Source organism: Nerophis ophidion, linkage group LG15 (genome assembly GCF_033978795.1).
Source record: "Nerophis ophidion isolate RoL-2023_Sa linkage group LG15, RoL_Noph_v1.0, whole genome shotgun sequence".
Classification (NCBI taxonomy): domain Eukaryota; kingdom Metazoa; phylum Chordata; class Actinopteri; order Syngnathiformes; family Syngnathidae; genus Nerophis; species Nerophis ophidion.
Genome location: NC_084625.1, coordinates 32105781 through 32120110, shown reverse-complemented (window position 1 = coordinate 32120110; position 14330 = coordinate 32105781). Strand labels below are relative to the sequence as shown.

The 14330-nt window shown below is 42.0% G+C and overlaps 2 protein-coding genes across 2 annotated transcripts in view; one reads left to right on the top strand and one right to left on the bottom strand.

Annotated features, from left to right (window-relative positions):
* Nucleotides 1-1604, top strand: part of hgd (homogentisate 1,2-dioxygenase) — a 28998-nt gene extending 27394 nt beyond the window's left edge. Inside the window, exon 15 of the mRNA XM_061922026.1 lies at nucleotides 336-1604. Within this exon, the coding sequence (XP_061778010.1) occupies nucleotides 336-479 (144 nt within the window). The 3' untranslated portion in view covers nucleotides 480-1604. The remainder of the gene's footprint in view (nucleotides 1-335) is intronic.
* On the bottom strand, nucleotides 875-9089 carry ndufb4 (NADH:ubiquinone oxidoreductase subunit B4). The gene is made up of 3 exons (XM_061922027.1): nucleotides 8874-9089; nucleotides 1298-1441; nucleotides 875-1036 (listed from the first exon to the last, which is right to left on the bottom strand). Exons 1-3 carry the CDS (start codon nucleotides 9048-9050, stop codon nucleotides 974-976), a joined length of 384 nt encoding a protein of 127 aa, XP_061778011.1. The 5' UTR covers nucleotides 9051-9089; the 3' UTR covers nucleotides 875-973.
* Between the last annotated feature and the right edge of the window lie 5241 nt (nucleotides 9090-14330).

Here is a 14330-nt window from a genome sequence, read left to right as displayed (position 1 = left end):
GGTATCCAGCAGAGGGCGCCGCCTCACAAGCTAATTCACTCAACATCTTCCAGCTAGAAGAGACTTTGATCATGGATGTGTTATATGCATGTTTTTGTAAGGCACCGTATTTTAATTAAAAAAGTTAATTTAATACAAATATATTCATTTTAGTTGAAAAAGATGTTACCATTTAACCGGACTGGGGTTCAAACCCTGACCCCCTTTTTATCAAACAACAGCAGGAGAAATTATAGGGTTATTAGCGTATCAAAAATTGAAATTTTTAGCAATTAGTGTGTCAATTGTTCACATTTTTCGCCATTCTTGACTTGAGATCCTCTTCTTCTCCTCAGGCGTTCATGTTTGAGTCATCCTTCAGCATGGCTGTGACCAAGTGGGGTCTGGAGACTTGCCAGAAGCTGGACAAGAGCTACTATCAGTGTTGGGAGCCTCTCCGCAGACACTTTAATCCTAACTGGAAGCCCAGCAAACACTAGGAAGAACGACAATGTAGTAACTATAGCAAAGGTAAAAATATCTCAACTTCTAATTAGATTTGTACTTGTGTGTCATGCTACATTGGTACTAAACATTTGAGCATAATTTGTGCAGCTCAGAATTGCATATCAAATGTACTAAATTCAACATAATTATACAGCCTGACACTTAAATTACAAAAAGCTTGGGAGTATTACCCCATAATTGCCACTTGTAGCAGGCAGGAAAAGGTTACGCACTAGCAGTTGTGCATCCCTTTAATTAACGCCCTAAAAAATGTTTGCATTGAGTCTTGCTCTGATTCTTGAATACATGACTGCTCATACACAGCTTGATGTGTATACAATTAAAACATGTGTGATTCCCACCTTTTCCTGAGCACATAAGGGCACAATGAGTGTTTATGACAGCTTAAGTTTATTTTGATATATAAATTACCAGTATGCGCACAAACATGAGAGGACACACACAGCAGGAGGTCTTTGTACAGAACTCAAGATGACAAGCTGAACTTGCGTACCAGAGTTCCATCTCTAATACGCTGCTCTCTATTCTCCTGTAACAAAACAGATGACAGTCATTTTTCCAACAGCGAATCGTCTCAATAAAGGAAAGAATGATAATATGTCTATACAAGCATTGTGCCTATATGAAGTGAACTACAAGTACTGTACTTTTGCACCAAAAGTCCCTTAAAATGCACATCCATTTCAGCCAAAACACACAAAATATGTAACACTATTGTTTGCGTTGTAATTTTACAATTCCCCTCATGACAAGCTACAATTTAATAACGATGCTCACAGAATGCACATACCCGATCTTTCTTGATGATGTAGTAGAAGACGAAGACAGGAGCAATTCCAAAAAATACGCCCAGCAGAGATGTCTTTTTGTTGTTTCTGAAGTGCTTGTAAGGGTTGTTGCGAGCGTACAACCAGCGTTGCAACGCAGGGTCTTCCTGTAAGAAAATATGTATTGACAGGATAGATGATAATGCAAGTAAATGTATATACAGTGGAAACTGTACAGCACAGGTTTGATGTTGTCTTAACCAAAACTAACCTTTGCTTTTATATTTACTTGTAACTTTGAATAAAGACATGAGAATGGACAATGAAAAATGTGTCAACTGCATATTTTTATATCTTTCTATTAATGATATAGTGAAAAGATTACTGTAATGCAGTGACGTTTGCCTGCTAGTTAGAATTGCCAACCCAGGGTGAATTAAAGTGAGGCGTGCCTCTTGTTGTGATGAAATAATTAGGGTTGGGTATCGTTTGAATTTGAACGATTCCGATTCTTTGTTTCGATTCCGATTCCTGACGATTCTCGATTCCGATTCTTTCTTTAAAAAAAAAAAAAAAAAAAAAAAGGGCAGGGTAAAAAAAAAAGTTTAGGATATTTTAAATGAGCTAGCTAACCTACAGTCTTTCTGAATGAAATAGTCTGACATTCTCCATCAATTTTAATTCTATTAACTTTTTATGAACTTTACTATAAATTCCTCACAGGGCTGTTTTCAACTAGAATATAAATATCAAATCTATGAACTTGAATATAAATATTATAAATTATGAATACATTTTCACAGGGGTACACTTTCATCAACAGAGCTTTATTTTTGAAAACCTCATGAAAACACATTTACACACACAAGTGTATGATGCTGCAGGTACTTAAACATGTTACCGTGCTCCCACTGATGGGCTAACCTGGTGCAGAAAAGCGAATAAACAATAAGAAACAACTTGCAAAACCCAGTCCAGATTAGCAGCAGGTACAGTATAAAATCAGAGACAGCCCTTGTTTAGGAAAATGACCATATCCGCCTTCTCAGCGTGAGCGTTCTGGACAGATAGTGTCTCCTGTCAAAGACGAGAAACGCATTTATTTGTACTCCATTAACTCGGAGGTGCTTCATCATGTTCGACGTGCACCCCCCTAAGCACGAAACAGTCCTGTCGCACGTGTAACATTTTGCCGATATTTCATTTTTTTTAGTAAAATAAAGCCACACTTTCGACCGTCAACGCCCGCTATCCATGCATGACTGACTCGCTCGGCTATGCTAACACTTCCGGCTGTGGGCGCTTTTTCGTTGGTGTTCAGCGGCTTCTTCTTAAGGGTCAGCGGACTTATTCTTTTTTTCCGGTCGGCGGACTGGGTATCGAAACTAGGAATCGAAATTTAAACTTTTGAACGATTCCGGGAGAATCGGAAAGTTAGTCCCGGTTCCAATCGATACTCGATACCCAACCCTAGAAATAAGACACTGCTCTTTTGGAAACACCACCTCATTATATCGAACAGAACTGCTGCAGTAATTATATTTTTAAAAACAATGACAATAAAGCTTTCAAACATGCATTTTCTCCATTGGCAAAAAAAATCTTTAATGGGTGAATTTTGCTACTTTTTGAGGTATGATTCAATTTGAAACTACAATACTTGTATTTTGAAGCCTACTTTGCACTCATTATACACATTTTAATGCTGAGTAACTAGCTAGTGGTTACGTTGCTGCTGTTTCACGCTGCCAAACGATGAAGTCGACATAAACTAAAGTTTCATAGAACTGACACATTGTATTTTCAATTTGTGTCAAAATAAAAAAGCGGTTGACTATGTAAGTAACGGCCTTTTAAAGCGGCTGTTTGCAACCTTTACAGTCGGCCCGACTTTGGCTTTCAACTACATAATGAAGAGGGACGCAGTTTCAAGAGCCCAAGGTCTCACCGGCCGGACATCCAGATTTGGATGTCTCTTTAAAAAGTGCCTCTCTATTATATTTACATAGCGCTTTTCCTTAGTGACATTTAAACCAATGTGGGTGGCAGTGGGAGCAGGTGGGTGAACTGTCTTGCTCAAAGACACAACAGCTGTGACTCGAGTGGCAGAAACAGGGATCAAACCTGGAACAATCAAGTTGCTGGCGAGGCTGTCCAGCCTCCGCAGGTTATATTCCTTTGAGACTACGTTTACTTATTTACAAAGAACACACATCAACTTTTACACTGCACTGTCAATAAATTAATTATCTTGCCCTCTCTACTCGTGTCCAGCGTAAGCAGCTTGACAGACAGTTAACAGAATTAAGAAACAGAAGCTAAGTTGTATTGATGTTCCTTCTTTTGAATGATCTTTCTCCCTCAGTTTTTGTTCTTTACACATCTTCCTTTATTCAGGTTTGTAAGACTGAAAATATGAACATTACAATAGTATAATGTCCATTGTGTATTTTCCATAAATAAAATAGGTTTAGTGTTAATACACACAGCAAACATGGTACAAGTGGTTTACCGCAATTAACCAAAGGCGTAGCTTTATTGCTCTCTGCTGGTCAAATTCAGCACTACATGTATTTAACCAGTTTTGATCGCCAGGGTTAAACAGCCAAAAATGACACGACCACATATACAAATACAATAGACATCACAAAGTCAGCAATTTCAATACATTCATACTTTTTTGTCCAGTCGGATTTTTGCGATTTATTTTGATCTTTTTTCAGGGTCGATAGTGCCATCTTCCACTCACCCACTACTGCTGTCATGACGCCAGTCTAGACTCTAGACTGTGGAATTTAAATTTCACAGTCAAAAAACAATAAGGAGTCTGAACATGCAGGTCTGCAGACACATACTATTTGCTCTGTGACCAACGGACGGGCTTCAATCTGACGGCGGCGTGTCCTTAAAGGCCGCTCGCCTTTACGTAACCTTACAGTTTGTGGAAGACATGGCAGAACTTCCAGCAGAGCACCGCAGTGCTAAAGAGAAGAAGCCGGTTGGTTGCTGCCCAGAAAGTTTGGGCGCCTTTCTAATGAGGCGTGCCCAAAATGCAAGTTCTCGCATGCAGGTGGATGCTAGAAAATGTCCCATGCATTCCAACAAGTCAGCCTTAATGAATTGTTGCAGCTCAATTTTTTTGTGCACGTCATGCCATGCGCGTTTGCGAGACAAGCAAGTTAAGAGTCCGGCCGTCCTCTGGGGGTGTGGCCGCGGTGTCAAGAGCAGCGGGATGAGAGGCATGACGGGCTCAAGGGTTAAATTGCGTGTTTGTTGGCCACTTTGTGGTTTGAGGTGTCACTAATGTCATATTAATTAGGGATGCACCGAAATGAAAATTTGTGTCCGAAGCCGAATAAAATTTAAACGCTTGGCCGAAGGCCGAATACTGAATAATGAATGCAGTTTTTCACAATTGTTTTTATATTGCATAAATAGCCTAAAACATTTTTTTAGACATGTTTTTTAAATAAAGAAATTTTTTATTGAATATTGACATTTTTTAAATATTCCAGTAGCCTTTGCTTTTCAAAAAAAAAAAAGCACAAAGTTTTTCATTTATATTAGGCCTTAAACCAAAACATGCATTCCAAAAAAAAAAATAAAGTGCATTGAAGTGGATGAACCCACAACAAATGAATTATTGTCCTTTTGGCAAAAGTCTGCTTAGCCACAGTAGATAGACTACTAATGTTACACATTTCACCTGCACTGGCTTCCTGTGCACCTAAGATGTGACTTTAAGGTTTTACTACTTACGTATAAAATACTACACGGTCTAGCTCCATCCTATCTTGCCGATTGTATTGTACCATATGTCCCGGCAAGAAATCTGCGTTCAAAGGACTCCGGCTTATTAGTGATTCCCAAAGCCCAAAAAAAGTCTGCGGGCTATAGAGCGTTTTCATTTCGGGCTCCAGTACTCTGGAATGCCCTCCCGGTAAAAGTTTGAGATGCCACCTCAGTAGAAGCATTTAAGTCTCACCTTAAAACTCATTTGTATACTCTAGCCTTTAAATAGACTCCCTGTTTAGACCAGTTGATCTGCCGTTTCTTTTCGTTTTCTCCTATGTCCCACTCTCCCTTGTGGAGGGGGTCCGGTCCGATCCGGTGGCCATGTACTGCTCGCCTGTGTATCGGCTGGGGACATCTCTGCGCTGCTGATCCGCCTCCGCTTGGGATGTTTTCCTGCTGGCTCCGCTGTGAACGGGACTCTCGCTGCTGTGCTGGATCCGCTTTGGACTGGATTCTTGCGACTGTGTTGGATCCATTATGGATTGAACTTTCACAGTATCATGTTAGACCCCCTCGACATCCATTGTTTTCCTCCTCTCCAAGGTTCTCATAGTCATCATTGTCACCGAAGTCCCACTGGGTGTGAGTTTTCCTTGCCCTTATGTGGGCATGTCGTAGTGGTTTGTGCAGCCCTTTGAGACACTAGTGATTTAGGGCTATATAAGTAAACATTGATTGATTGATTGATTGATAATGTAAACAGAAGGCTCAAGTAAATCTCAATTAAGTGTATACCTGTAACCTCATACACTTATATAGGTAGCCTACACAACAGGCTAATAATGTAAACACAGGCCCCACTAAATCTCAATAAGTGTCTTCTTTTAACCTCATACACTTATACAGGTAGCCTACACAACATGCTAATAATGTAAACAGCACACACACACAATGTAAAGAGCACACAGAGAAATACTGTCTGCTCGGTATCGTGTAACGGAGCTCAATGTGCTCCATGAGTCTCCGAAAGCCAATGTCCTCCACAACACCAAACGGTTTATCATCCAAAGCCATAAACTCCATTACCTTCTTTGTAATTCCGTTTGCTTTGGCACTGTCAGTCGCAAACTTGTTTGCCCTCTCAAAGACGTCGGCCACGAGGCACCTCCTCGAGACAGTTTGGCTGAACATTCGTTGCAAACTGCAATACTTTTGTCACTTTCCGACACTTTAAAATATCTCCACACTGCTATCTCCGACTATCAGGTACTATTTAATCTCAATAAAACCCTAGCAACACAATAGAAAGATGAGGGATTTCCCAGAATTATCCTAGTAAATGTATCTAAAAATCACCTTTTTTCAATTAATTATTTTTCTTCTAGTCCCTCACTCTAAATTTCCTCATCCACGAATCTTTCATCCTCGCTCAAATTAATGGGGAAATTGTCGCTTTCTCGGTCCAAATAGCTCTTGCTGCTGGAGGCTCACATTATAAACAATGTGAGGATGTGAGGAGCTCTACAACCTGTGATGTCACGCACACAACGTCTGCTACTTCCGGTAAAGGCAAGGCTTTTTTTTAATTAGCGACCAAAAGTTGCGAACTTTATCGTCTGTGTTCTCTACTAAATCATTTCAGCAAAAATATGGCAATATCGTGTAATGATCAAGTATGACACATAGAATGGACGTGCTATCCCCGTTTACATAAGAAAATCTCATTTCAGTAGGCCTTTAATGCAGTGTGAAGAAGAATGTTTTAAAGTAGACACATACAATCATCATACGGGTGTGATTATATGTATCCTCAGGCAAAATATCAAGATATACCGTATTTCCTTGAATTGCCGCAGGGCATATAGTATGCGCCTGCCTTGAATTACTGCCAAGTCAAACTCGCTTCCCAAAATAATTAACGCATGCTTAGTATTACCGCCTGGTCAAATTCGTGACGTCACGAGTGACACTTCCCCTGTCATCATTTTCAAAATGAAGGAGGCTGATTTCAATACCGGTAATTTGAAATCGCATAAAGGTAAGAAGATTAAGAGCTATTCAGTAGGATTTAAGGTCCAAGCTTACATCACACGCAATTTTTTTACTGCATACCTTTGGTAAGTGCCAGAGTGAGAAGAGGTTTTAAAATAATTTGATTCCCTAATAGTCCGTGACGTCACGCGTACACGTCATCATTCCGCGACGTTTTCAACAAGAAACTCCCGGGAAATTAAAAATTGCAATTTAGTAAACTGAAAGGCCGTATTGGCATGTGTTGCAATGTTAATATTTCATCATTGATATTTAAACTATCTGACTGCGTGGCCGGTACTAGTGGGTTTCAGTAGGCCTGTACATCACACTCAAATTTTTACTGCATACCTTTGGTAAGTGCCGGAGTGAGAAGAGGTTTTAAAATAATTAGCGCATGCTTACTTTTACCGCATGCCTTTGGTAAGCGCAGGAGTGACAAGAGGTTTTAAAGGGGAACATTATCACCAGACCGATGTAAGCGTCAAAATATACCTTGATGTTACAGAAAAATAACCATATATTTTTTAAACCGATTTCCGAACTCTAAATGGGTGAATTTTGGCCAAGTAAACGCCTTTCTTTATATCACTGTCGGAGCGGTGCCGTCAGAACGTGACGTCACCTAGGTAGTCAATCGGCCATTTTGTCAAACACATTATACACATAGAGTCAAATCAGCTCTGTTGTTTTCCATTTTTTCGATTGTTTTCCGTACCTTGGAGACATCATGCCTCGTCGGTGTGTTGTCGGAGGGTGTAACAACAAGATCAAGGACGGATTCAAGTTGATTTACGTAGAATGTGCATCGATTAGTACAGCATGCTAATCAATGCTAACATGCTATTTACCGGCGATGCTAAGGCAGACATGACATGGAGATGTATGGATAACCTGCAGATGCATTTCCAACGATAAAGTATAAGAAATCACAAAGGTGAGTTTTGTTGATGTTGTTGACTTATGTGCTAATCAGACATATTTGGTCACGGCATGACTGCCAGCTAATCGATGCTAACATGCTATTTAGGCTAGCTTTATGTACATTTGAAACTATATTTACATCCAGCGTTTCCTTCCACCCACGTTTAATGCCAACAAACACTTACCAATGGAAGGATTTAAGCTGATCTAGTGTCACAAGATCCAAAACTTCAGATCGTTGGTCTGCACATTTTACCGGCGATGCTAAGGCAGACACGGTCGAATAGCGTCTATAGCTATTCGCTCAATAGCTTCAGTTTCTTCTTCAATTTCGTTTTCGCTATCTGCCTCCATACTCCAACCATCCGTTTCAATACATGTGTAATCTGTTGAATCGCTTAAACCCGAGTCTGAATCCGAGCTAATGTCGCTATATCTTGCTGTGCTATCCACCATTTGTTTGTATTGGCATCACTGGATGACATCACAGGAAAATGGACGGTGGCTTCACAGATAGCGAAGATCAGGCACTTTAAAGCTTTTATTAGGGATATTCCGGGATGGATAACATTTTGAAAAAAGCTTCGAAAAATAAAATAAGCCACTGTGAACTGATTTTTATTTGTTTTAACCATTCTGAAATTGTGATAATGGTCCCCTTTAAATTAATTAGCGCCCTGGCGGCAATTCAAGGAAATACGGTATATCGTGTATCGCGATATGGCCTAAAAAATATCAAGGTATTAAAAAAGGCCATATTACTGTCAATATCGGCAACTGAGTTGCATTTTGTTATGTTTCCTGCTAGTATTGTGCCTTTCAATAAAAATAAAAAAGTGCCTTGGCTGATAAAAGGTAGCCGTTTTCTCCAAGGGCAACTTTGTTAGCCTAGCAGTTAGCCACACTTACAATGAGCTCCTTTCGATGCGGGTTGTTCAGCTGCAGCTGGTAATGTCGCTTCATTTGGGCTCGGAGTGCTGCCCGTTCTTCCTGGGCACGTCGGTACTCCGGAGAAAGGTTATAGTACTCATTGGGGTCCAGTGTCTTCGGCCGTGTAGCCAAGGGCGCCTCTCGGTAGTCCGCCATGACAGTTTCGGTCAAGCGGCGAGAACTTACGAAGTCTCGCGTTGTTTGCGCGTCATCGCCATGGAAACGGCAACACTTTAGTTAACTTAAACGATCATCGACGTTTTAAATGTTGTGGTAGTATGCTTTCTACCCCGCTTAGTCGGCATGGAACACGATGATACTTTTAACTATGAGGAGGGTGAAGAGGATGATCTTGGTGATGATTATTTGGCCGAAGAAGAAGATTTAGAAGCCACGGTCCAAACTATCCACGAGCGCGCGAGAAGAGTTCAGACCGCGTCTTCCGGCTTCGAACTTCCGGTCACCGTCGATGACTTCCTGCGCAGTTTTCTCACTCAAATGGGGATGACGGCGACCTTGGACTGTTTCCAGGCGGAGTGGACGGAGATGACGTACGTGGGCTCGGTGGACCCGAAGCGCGTGGGTACGGTCCCGGACATCTACGTGCACAACCAGTGTTTGCACAACGAGCTGAAGAACGCGCTGCGGGAGCGGGAAGAGTACCGGCAGTCTGCGTCTGCCGCGGCCGAGACGCTGGCCACGGCGCGGAAGGCACGGGACGTGCAGCAGATGCAGCACAAGCGCGCCGGCCAGGAGAGGAGCAGGCTGGTGGAGGAGACCAGGAGGGTGAAGGCTCAGTGCAAGGCCTACGAACCCGCCATCAGGAGGATGGATGAGAAATATCAGGCCGTCGTGCAGCAGACCATGAAGCTGGCTTTGGAGAGGGACAAAATTCTCATGCACGTCAACCAGGGTCGACATCAACTTCGTGGCTGCAAGTCCTGCAGGGAGATGAGGTGCAAGGACCTTAATGCTCCATAAATAGTTCATTTAAAGATGGGACATAAATATCATGTTGTTCATCTTAAAGCAATGCCTAATATACAAATGTAGTGAGTAAATACGGATTTGAGCTGCAAGCCTGCAAGTGCCATCCATCCATCCATCCACAAAAATGCACCTTTTGTACTTGTTTCATGTGCAACCACAAGAGGGCGATCTCTACTAATTTAGGTGCTCACCCTAGCATGTAAAGAAGGCAAAAGTTAACATAATAAAAACATTTCCAACCATATTTTCAGTATTATTGACTGGTACTGAAATGTAAAAGATTATGAAGTAATATGTTTTAAACAGCAATCATAATTCTTGAATAATAATTTAAAAAATGGTGTTCTTAAGACCCATGTGTCACCCTGGAGTTATCACAATCAGAATAGTTTTTATTGCCATTGTTAGAGAACGGGTTCACAAACTAGGACTTTTTCTTGGTGCAATCACAAAATAGGTGATAAAATTAGCTGTAACTGAGCTATCAGAGCAATGTGTGTGTGTGCATGTCTCCCGTCCAAAGGCAAAACCCAGTAACTCAATTTTGGTCAAAACTGAGCTGATAATAATTTTGGAGTTCCTAGGTGATATGCTTTACATTAGTGTATGCGATATTGTAATTTGTTCCGTAAGTAAGCTGTTGAGGGCATGGCAGGACCTAGCAACTACCACATAACCGCGTAGATACAACAGAAAAACCTAGTATCTCAAGGGACCAATCGGAGCTTCTCTGTCAGTTGTCTTATTGTCTTTAATGAGACATTTGCACGAATGGGGGCCGACGGTCAACCTGATTATGTGATATTATGGCACGAGGGGATATTTGGAAGATTGGCCCAGGACGATGCAAGCACCTTCATTAAATGTATTGTTCTTGATTCTTCCCCTTGCATACTCTTTTGGGCAGATAACTGTGGAGGTCAAAATAAAAACTGGACGCTGTACACGGCTCTTGCCCAATGTGCAAACGCAGAATGGGGCCCACCCGAGATTGTGATAAAATATCTGGAGAAAGCGCACACGAGCAGATTCAATCCATGGCTCAATCGGCAAGAAAATGAAAGCTCAAGATAACAACTATACGTTTGATGACTTTGTAGATCTTTGTAAGACAGCATCAAGATAGATTGGTTTTCCTTTGTTTTCTCAAAATCAGCTAGAAGTGAGTTACTAGGTTTTACCTTTGTACGGGAGATGTGTGTGTGTGGGTGTGTGATCTTGTGCCCCCTCTCGTAGTTGTGGCCCTTAACAAGTATGTTTTTTCAATAGTTCAATTCTGATATTCTATCCATCCATCCATTCATTTTCTACCGCTTATTCTCTTTGGGGTGGCGGGGGGAGCTGGTGCCTATCTCAGCTACAATTGGGCAGAAGGCGGGGTACACCCTGGACAAGTCGCCAACTCATCGCAGGGACAACACAGATAGACAGACAACATTCACACTCACATTCACACACTAGGGACCATTTAGTGTTGCCAATCAACCTATCCCCAGGTGCATGTCTTTGGAGGTGGGAGGAAGCCGGAGTACCCGGAGGGAACCCACGCATTCACGGGGAGAACATGCAAACTCAACACAGAAAGATGCCGAGCCCGGGATTGAACCCTGACTACTCAGGACCTACGTATTGTGAGGCAGAGGCACTAACCCGTCTTCCACCGTGATGCCCTCTGATATTCTATATTATTTCTTTTAATTTTCCTGAGGGAACTCTCCTGAAGGAATCAATAAACTTCTATTTATCTATTTTGAATTACAGATGTCACGGCCTGCTCTCTTTAAATGATGCGGCTTCACCACGTCGCAGATTTTTCAGGGGTATTATGTAACTTTAAAAGCATGTTTTATTATATTTTAGCCCTAATATAGACATTTTCAGGCGTACAATGGCTAAATAAACCAAAAATATAAATACGACAGTAGTGTTGGCCATTCGAGGAGAACAAACCAATCAGAGCATGCTGTTCAGTATCGTGGCCACTTATTGGCTCAGCCTCAGCCAGAATTACTCTACTAGAAAAAAAATTATAAAAGTGATTAAAATGTGTTTTTTCATGTGCAGAGTTCTCCTAATGTTAAAAATCCATTTAGAAGATAGGTTTATTTGGCCTTTGCTATGAAAATACTGGATTTATAACAAACAAATACTGTTGCCACTGGGGCAAGGGTTGACCCCAGATGCAGAAACGAGAGGCAAGGTGCAGTCAAAAACAAAAAGTCTTTAATTTAGTCCAAAAAGTTTAACAAAATGTGATGGGGCAAAAACGCACACCATACAAAATAGTCCACAAACTGCAACCTTAGAGGTGGGCAAGGGGATGGCCAGGATACACTAGGCATTGGAAAAGTCCACAAAATAAATTCACGCCACCTCAGGGGACGACTGAAAAATACACAGAGATTAAGGCGTTAAAAAAAAAGAATAACGTACCTGGACGAGGAGCTCAAACTATGTGTGCATTATGGGAAACAGGAAACAGTAACCAGCAAAGTACGGGTCTCCATGCCAAACTTAAGTAGCCCATGGACCTAATTCGGTGCAGGTGTGCCCAGATGGTCCGTCCCTCGTCGAGGAATAGTGAACCGCGGAGAGAAAAAAAGCACAAAAGGAAAAATGCAGGGACAAAACGATAGGAAAGGCGGGAGAACAATAAAATACAACAAATTCATTCATTCATGCTCACAACCAATAAACTCAGGACGACTGTATTTCAAGAGTGTATTCATTTCTGCACTGTATGGGCATACATATGTCAATGCATGACTGAGAGGTGCTGCTGGGAGAGCTTTTTGAAAGCTGCAATATCAGGAAGTGTAACAGAATGATTTATTTTCCTTCCTTCCGGAGCCTTTGAAGTGTCAAAATTCACAGGGAGTTCAAACTTCCTTCGGTCAACCAACAAGAATCATACCTGGCACCAAAAATGTCCAGGGAGGTGATTGACCTTATGACTTTCTTCATGTTTTTCGTTGATTTCCAAGCTTACATGGAGGACTGGCTTAACCCTGCAAGATGTGATGTGAGCCTAATACTGTAATCATTAATGTTGCTAGCTTCCTCCTGTGGTCACAACCATAACAAAGAGTGGAGTCCTGGAAGTCGACTTCAGACGGTGACCTCATGCTCTTTGTTGCTTGTAATTCCTCGCCTCAAAGATGTAGGAAACATTCAACATTCCTCCCTTGTTTTCAGCTTGGGTGCACAATTAGGTCAGTGAAAAGAGCTTTTTTTTCCATCAGTCAGAGGTGGTCCTGGGTGGGGAGTAGGTAGGCGGAAGGTACCACTCTAACAGATAACCGCTGTTTGCCTCATCGTCCTTCATCCCTGCTTCCGCTGTGTGGAATAGGAAGTCTTCAACTTTGCGGCTCCATTCGAAATATCTCACGCTCGTTGGATTTCCGCCCTCGCCCCTACATGCTCCATGTGCAGCCCTCCCAGCTCGTCTGTTTTTTTTTTTTGCTGACCCACCCGTTTGCCTCAGATCCCGCGGACACTTCTTTGTGTCTGGCCTTGGTCAGAGTCCTACATCCAAGCTCAACTGGCTTTCTTTTGTGTTATTCAAGAGCCTGCCTGTTAGACTTAGACTTCCTTTTTATTGATATTCCAATTTGAACTTTACAGTACAAATAAAAACAACATTTTTGTTGCATTATCTTTTAGTAGTGCAGGATAAAAAAAGCAATAAGGTGCAGATATAAATAAATAGATTACTGTACAGATAAATATATTGCACTTTTGCATATGCATCCACGTTTATAGATGTATGTTATATTGTCTTTTTATTCCAGCGAGTTAATCCATTTTGGGGGGAATTGAGGGGATAGTTATGATGCGTTAAGAGTCTTACGGCCTGAGGGAAGAAGCTGTTACAGAACCTGGAGGTTGTGCTTTGGAGGCTGCGGAACCTCTTCCTAGAGTCCAGGTAGTGAAAACAGTCCTTGGTGGGGGTGGGAGGAGTCTTTGCAGATTTTCTGATCCCTGGTCAGGCAGCGGCTTTTTGCGATCTCCTGGATAGGAGGAAGAGGAGTCCTGATAATCTTTTCCGCCGTCCTCACCACTCTCTGGAGAAACTTCCAGTCTGAGGCATTGCAGGCACCAGTTCAGACAGAGATGCTGTTGGTCAGCAGGCTCTCTATAGTGCCTCTGTAGAATGTGCTGAGAATGGGGGGAGGGAGCTGTGCTTTTTTCATTCGACGCAAAAAGTGCATGCGCTGCTGAGCTCTTTTTTTTACAAGAGCTCCGGTGTATAGGGTCCAGGTTATATTGTCAGTTATCTGCACCCCCAGGAACTTGGTGCTGCTTACCATATACACAGCTGTGCCGTTGATGAAGAGTGGAGCGTGGCTGGACTGGTGCTTCCTGAAGTCAACAATGATCTCCTTGGTCTTGTCGACGTTCAGGACCAGGTTGTTGGTTCTGCACCAGTCAACCAGATGTTTCACC